This window comes from Apaloderma vittatum, unplaced genomic scaffold, assembly GCF_000703405.1.
Source record: "Apaloderma vittatum isolate BGI_N311 unplaced genomic scaffold, ASM70340v1 scaffold22787, whole genome shotgun sequence".
NCBI lineage: Eukaryota > Metazoa > Chordata > Aves > Trogoniformes > Trogonidae > Apaloderma > Apaloderma vittatum.
The window spans coordinates 9,474-16,771 of NW_009727014.1; the positions used below are offsets into that span (position 1 = coordinate 9,474).

General features: G+C 48.1%; 1 protein-coding gene across 1 annotated transcript in view; it reads right to left on the minus strand.

The window, feature by feature from the left end:
• Window positions 1-7,298, minus strand: part of WLS (wntless Wnt ligand secretion mediator) — a gene marked incomplete at its 5' end in the record, with an annotated part of 14,823 nt that overhangs the window by 2,542 nt on the left and 4,983 nt on the right. The window contains 7 exons of the mRNA XM_009873520.1: window positions 1,383-1,526; window positions 1,809-1,872; window positions 2,105-2,202; window positions 2,375-2,543; window positions 2,913-3,049; window positions 3,828-3,989; window positions 4,976-5,100. Of these exons, the coding sequence (XP_009871822.1) occupies window positions 1,383-1,526; window positions 1,809-1,872; window positions 2,105-2,202; window positions 2,375-2,543; window positions 2,913-3,049; window positions 3,828-3,989; window positions 4,976-5,100 (899 nt within the window). The remainder of the gene's footprint in view (window positions 1-1,382; window positions 1,527-1,808; window positions 1,873-2,104; window positions 2,203-2,374; window positions 2,544-2,912; window positions 3,050-3,827; window positions 3,990-4,975; window positions 5,101-7,298) is intronic.

The window sequence follows — 7,298 nt, forward strand, 5'->3', positions numbered from 1 at the left end:
CGTGTCTGGACAGCTCTGCCTTTCCATTACATTTGCTTTTGCGACCAATTTATCACGAGGCAACGTGGAAGAGGAGGCAGGTCGGCCGAAGCCAGGGGTTTCACTAGCAGCCAGCCCAAGAGCTCCTCACTTTTGCAAAACAAACACTTGTGGAGAGCTCGCATGGCTCAGCAAGAGGAGTCCTCCACGGGTTCTGGGTCTGTACCGGACTAACTCTCACCTCCACTGTCAGTCTGGGAGGAAACTGCAGCGATTTCTCAACACTTGTCAAAACTACGCTGGCTTTTACAGAAGAATATAGATTACGAGACAAACCAAGGCTTGAGATCACCCGGTTGGGAATCTGACTGCATCCACCAAACCTGCTTTCACTACTTTTACATTTCTACTTCATGAATTCTTTTGGGTTTTGTTTTCACATGTATTGGGTGTTTGTTTGGGTTGTTTTTAACCTGATCCTGGAATTTTGGTGGAAATGTCAGTGTCTGCGTAATTACTGCACCACAGTGCAACAACAAACGACTATTAATTTAACTCTTCGTGCTTGCCAGATGTCTGTATGCAGAGTGTGGCAGCTCTACAATAGGACCTGAAATCCTGTTTCCTTGCTAAAGGGAAAGATAGAAAAAAACGCTCAATATCTTCTTCAAATTCTCTCAAAGCCAGTTTTCTACTTTTTTAGGTGCATTCCTGATGGGTGATAACAGACTTGTGACCATCATTGCACAGAACAACACTGGTGATAAATATTTACAAACCCATGGAAGTGACAGGTACTCTCAGCTTAAGCTTAAACTCAGCTTACTCTCAGCTTAAGTGAGCTCCTTATGGTTAAAGACAGAAGCAACACATAAAATCACGGGCTAAAAATGGGGACAATGAGTTGAATGCGTCGCATTTTGATCCTAGCAGGACAGCTTCCCTCCTGCAACTTGGTCAGGAAAAGGCAACCCTAAAAATCTGAATTCAGGCTGCAGGAAAACAGGGTGGTCTTAGCAAGACTTTCCATTAAATGCAGTAATTAATACTACAGGAGAAGAAACCAAGGTATGAGGAACTGATGGGCTTACAGCCTGCAGTAATTCAAACAGTAATTTGGGGAACACTGTTTGGAGATGGCAGCTACTCATAAGAAAGGAGAGCTAGCGTACGGAGCCTCCTGAAGGTTTAAAATCCTTCACCAGGACTAATGACCCAAATGAAGAAACTTCACAACAGACACACAAAAAGGCAGTGAGGGGATTTGGGCACCACAGGAGCGCTGATAAAAAGTCAGACCTTCCACTTCAGGACTGTTTGGACAGAAAAGGTCTCAGTAGAGACTTTAAGGTGAAAAATGCTTTTTAAAGCTAAAGAATCCATGGAACAAGGAGGGATATTACCTCGTAGTGGAGGCGGCGAGCCTTGCTCATGGCTGGGAGGCTTGACTGCTTTCCACTGATGTTTCTGAACACTTGGAAGACCATAAAGCACAGGAAGAGAAAATAGAGACACAAGCAGATTCCTGCAACTATAATAAAGGCCATCTGAGCCGTGTAGGTTAAGAGAAAAATGGTATGAGCTACGCAGAAGTAATAGCAAACATCACTTGGGCGATCCGCTTATTAAAAGATCATCCTAAAGATGAAAATCAAACCTGTGGTGTTCTTCCAAACAGCCCCAGCATCTCCCACAGTGCCTGAGCACCCTCTCACAGCCACTGACTGCTGGAAGAAGGATAATTTCCCCTCACCCCGCAGGGATCTGGCATGATGGGATCACCTGCCTCTCCGACCGACACAGATCCAGCCTGCACGGGGGAAGGATACAGCCAGCTCTGTGCCAACCTCAGTGGTCCAGATGCTGTAGAAAGGGTTCTTCAGCTGCACTCCCCTGCAAAGAGAGAGAAAACACAAAGCTGCTCAGAGAGCCCCATGTCTGCTCTCTCTGCGGCCCGGAAGAAGCCAGCCATGCTGCCCTCCGACAAGGACAAGGAGGAGACAAGGTGGGAAGTGTTTCTTTACAGCCAAGACAGGCTGTTGTGACGTGCCAGCATGTTTTAGCACACTCAGAGGAGCCGCTCCTCACTTTGTGAGATGGGGCTGGAGAGCAGCGCCGCACCCACCTCTCACACATGTCGAAGATGAAGAGGCAGAAGGAGCCAACAGCTATAGGTCCAACCTGCTTCCAGTACCCCGAGAGACGGTTCCGCTCGTTCTGGTCCTAATCAGGGAGTTAAGAGGAGGGGACAAGGAGATAAAGAAAAAGCAAGTTAGCCTGAAGTCCTCTCACGTCCCCACAGCGTTTTCTCCAACGCATAACAAGTACAAGGGAGCTGGCAGGTATTGCCAACAAGTGGGGCTGGAAACCACCTTTGCTTCTGTGTTGTACCCACCATCATGTGCTCCCCACAGAAGATGATCCAGAATGACAGGAGCATGGCATAGAAAATGCCTTGTCGAATGTCTCCGAAGAGCAACATCCAAGTCCAGTCAAATCCGATGGAAAACCACTCCACGGGGATGTTAATGAATGTCATGGAAATCCCCAGGGCAAAGATGACCCTGAAGAGGCAGAAAGATCAGCTCTTTCCAGTTTGCAAGGCAAGGATGCAGATCCCCAGAAGCCAAAGACACGCATGAAGAGCAACAGAAGAAAATCTGGAACTGCTTGGGTGATAGGGTACCACCTCCTGCCAGCAAACACCTTGGGGCTAAGCCCCGCTGAGCAGCCACGCACAACTGCAGCTACTCAGTCTCTGGGCCTTTAATGGGAGAGAAAGGAGAAGCTATGGACGTCTCCCACTCCCAGGGTGGAGGGGGCAGAGACCACCCCTGTCTCGCCAAACATGGGCTGTGCCTGAGAGCAGCAACCGCCTTGGGTCCCCTCTTGCTTTGAGGGTCACCTCAGCCAAGGCGTCAGCCACTACTCACTTCTCCAGCAGCACAGGAGCGCGTGTCATCAGTGTGATCCGTCGCCAGTACCAGATCATGATAATTAAAATGCTGGGGGTGAGGAAGGTCTTCATGGCAAACCACACTTTTGTAAAGCCTCCGTTCTGATGGATGCCCTAAGGAAAACCAAGGCAGAATGCAACAAGGTTTAACATCATTACTCCATGCTTCTCCTTACAGGAGCTGACAGGAGAGGCACGCACGTGGCAGTACATGCAAGCACATGTCGATGCAACTAGTCTTTGAAAGATACAGTTTGTCCAACACATGGAAGGGAGCAGATGACTACTCAGCACTCAGACCATCTGAGCAGGCTTCAAAAGTCCTGAAAACAAATACCAGCACTCACAGCTTCCACTGTGTGGTAGAGAGCAGTCGAGAGAGGGGCACTGTGACACAGCATGGAAAAAGCAGGCAGAATTGGTCACAGACAAGTAACAAGATACTCATGATGCTCAGTCACCACTGGTGGGAAACACATCAGCCCAATTAATTTGTTTCTCCAAACACATGCCCTCCCATGGCCATCCACAGCCACCACAGCTGGCCAGCTCACTGCTGCTGCTGAGAGGGATGGCAGAAGGTGGGAGGTTTTCCAGCTGGCAGCACCCACAGCCACCAAGCCTCACGGGAGGGCAGAAGCAAGGATAGCTGACAGCCATTCCAAACATCTGCATGGCTGCAGCCAACCCCAAGACTGACTAGGTCCCCTCCAAACTTTGCTGTTCTGCTCCTCCTCAGCTCCTGTCCGTGAGAGGCAGGGCTTCATCAGGTGCAGGGCTCTGTGCCCAAGGCAGACTGCAGCAGGGAGGGGAGGACAGGGGGGAGCTCTTGGAGGCGTGGGAAGAACCCAGCTCCAGAGGTCACCATGGGCAGCACAGGACAGACGCTCACCACGAGGCGGATATCCTTGATCTCCCCAATGCCCACGTTAATGCCCTTCCTCTCATTCACGGGGAGCCGGATGTTGATGAGGTAGTACTTGTGGGCCACGCTGCCAATCTCCATGAAGGGCAGGAAGTCGCAGTCGTAGTGACGGCCTTCGGACTCCAGTGTCTAGAGAAAGGGCACAGAGCAGCAACACGGCCGTCAGCCTCGGAGGGACCAGCACGAGCATCTGTCAAAGCCCTAACGCTGAATGGAGCTGGACCATTGCTAGCACCTAGAATCTGGTTGCTAATCCCAACCTTCTCTTGGGAAAAGGCTGTGCAAGTCAGCGGCTTGGGGATATTTACCCTCAAGCTGTTGATTGCTTTGGGTCACTGAGTCAATAGCGTTTGTCCTCGAGCCGGTTCACATTTCAGGCTCTTGAATACTCTTAAAGTTAAGGGAGCCCTCCACGATGAAAGGCTGCTCTGGGAATCTAAGCTTCCTCCCTTGGCAAGCACAACTTGAGCCAAAACAAAACGTGCTCAGGAATTACAGTCTGCAGTACAGAAAGAAAACATTGTTATTTAAACAAGATGCTCCATTCTCAACTGCTAGCTGTGCTCTCTGCTCCTAAGTTTTGTAGCTTGAGGCATTAAGAAGTTATTTTAGAACTGCAGATTTATAGAATGCGTTGGGTTGGAAAGGGCCTTTAAAAGTCATCTAGTCCAACCCTTGTTTTAATATACTTTCACCTCACTTCTCCAGATTCTTTAAGTACTGCCGTATTTCTGGTGTGTTATTTCCTGGCCATTTCTGAAGAACAAGGTTTTGTCCATCACAGATGGAAAGGTCCAAGCTCTCTAGGATGGTTTGGGGTATAGAGATCTCAAAGCATTCAAGTTCCCGATAACACCTCTGCAATACCTGACACCTTTTCCTCCTTCCAGTTTTAAGTCTCTCTCTGACTTCATTCCCTTCTCTTGAATGGCTGAACGGAACCAACTGCATATGGAGCTCATCAGGTTTTGAAAGAGCCAAGAGAAAGCTGAAGCATTTGAAAGTTATGATTCAACAACTCAGAGCTGCTAGGAAGCATCACAAAGAAAAGGAAGAGGACAAGTTCCACTGCATTCCCACACCTCCCCACCTCCAGGGTCATCGAAACACCTTACTTTCGGTGAGCCAAAGGTGCATTTCAGCTTCCTGATCTCTATTGCATGTGCTATTTCTTCCCAATCTTCAAGCATGTCATCACGATATGCTAATGACACATCCAGCGTAATTTCTGCATTTTCCTCTGCAAGAGTAAGGAGACATCAAGCTTGTTAGAGAGGAACGGTACAGAACATCAGGAGGATGGGAGAGCCTCTGAGAGGCACACAGCTACAGAGGGAAACTGAAATTTTTGCATTCCAAACAATTCCGAGTAAATTACCTTTTTCAAAACATTTCTCTCCTCCCTGGTAAAGACTTTTTCCTGGTTATGAAGGTCTGATAACTTTCTATCATGCCGTGACTTACAGCTTATGTTACAGTCGCGGCTGAAGAGCATTATTTATTCATACAACATTAGAAACAATAACTCATACAAAACTGGAACCTAGACAGCTGCAGAGACAGAGTTAGCCAAGAAGCAATCCAGCAGCCTTTTCACCACGGGTTGGCGAGGAGACAACAAGACAGGCTTCAATGCAGACCATCTGCAGGTAACATGAGGGTGCACAACAGGTCCTGCTTCAGGAAACAACTGTATTGCATCACAGGATTTGCTTTAAATCAACATTGTATTTTGTTACAGAAAACCACAAAAAAATACACGGGATACAAGAAACCATGCAAGTAGTGGTGCGTTTCATTCAGTTAGACATGACAGCAGAAGTCACCCATCAGTGTAACCTTAGGTTTCTCCTGGCTGTAGGTTCATGGCCCATAAACATGGAAGCGCAACACCTTGAATAGAAAGTTCTAGAATACATCCCTGAACAAAGATGTATCCTACCAGAGAAATGTTAAATCAAAGAAGCAAAAAGGGTCACAGAGGTGTTTGGGTGGGATGGAAGTGAAAGGCACTGCTAGGAAATGTAGAAGTGCATCACCAGGAGTACAAATTGCCCACAGTTAGGACCCTCGCTCTTGAAAGATAAGTCAGGGTTCCCAGAGTAATAAAGAAAACACTACATAAAGTTCCTTTAAAAAGAAAATTACAAAAAAACCAGTAGCTTAGCTATGCTGATGTTGCTGGGAAAAAAACCCTTAGAAACGACCACACATGATGGAGTTGATGTTTCCTGTAAGTACTGTTTCACTTAAGTCATTCTGTGATTTTATCTGAGGCTTCTGAAGCCCTCCCCTCCACACCCCATAGCAGCTCCGACTTCTTTCTGCCTTTACAGACACGCCAACTTGCCCGTTGGTAACCGCACACACACAGGTTTTAGACACTCAGGGAAGGTCACCACATCAAACTCGAGTGGGAACAGCCAGCTCGTCATCTCCTGGACATATTCACAGTAAGAGTAGGGGCTAGATCTGCTTTTAAATATGCTCTTGCTAGGATGCTGCCAAGAGGTCACCACTGCAAGAAGGAAATAGGGCAGGGACAGGCTTATTTAGGTATCATAACCAAGCAAGGTCATGAAACAGAGTTGTAGCTGAAGCCTGCCAAGCAGCAACACACAAACATGCTTTAAAAACCCGAGGCAAGTCTGTACCAGCTCTAGCAGATGCAAAATCCTACTACCTACCCAGCACAGATCCAAGAGAAAGCTCTTGAAAAGGGACACATTCCAAAACGAGCATGTGCATGCCACAACCCAGCCTCTTTTCATAGATCACCAAACTTGGAGAGCTGCAGCTGTTGGAAGAGCGCTGGGAGATGGCTACACAACCATCTGCCATGCAAAATCTTGGAAGGTGCTACAGAACCATCCGCTGTGCAGAAGCGTTGCAAGATGGGTACAGAACCATTCACCATGGAGTAGCACTGGGAGATGGCTACACAACCATCCGCTGCAGAAAAGTCTCAGAAGATGCTACAGAACGATCCACTGTGCAGAAATGTCGGAAGATGGGTACAGAACCACCCACCATGGAGAAGCATTGGGAGATGGGTACAGAACCATCCACTGCAGAAGAGTCTTGGAAGATGCTACAGAACCATCCACTGTGCAAAGATGTTGGAAGATGGGTACAGAATCATCTACCATGAAGGAGCGTTGGGAGACTGCTACAAAACCATCCCCTGCAGAGAAACATTAGAAGGTGCTACAGAACTACACATTGTGTCAGTGTCAAAGCACTACGTCCTCACTGCGAACATCTCCCGCTTGCAAGCTCCCTGTGACACACTCCTGAGCTCAGGAGGTGAGAAAAGCCTCCACAGATCCAAGCTGACACACAGATGCCCCATCAGGGTGGTGTCACCGCACGGACAGATGCTGTGGGTGCTCTGTCCTGCAAGGACACAGAAGGTAAACATGATGTCGACGCCTGCAG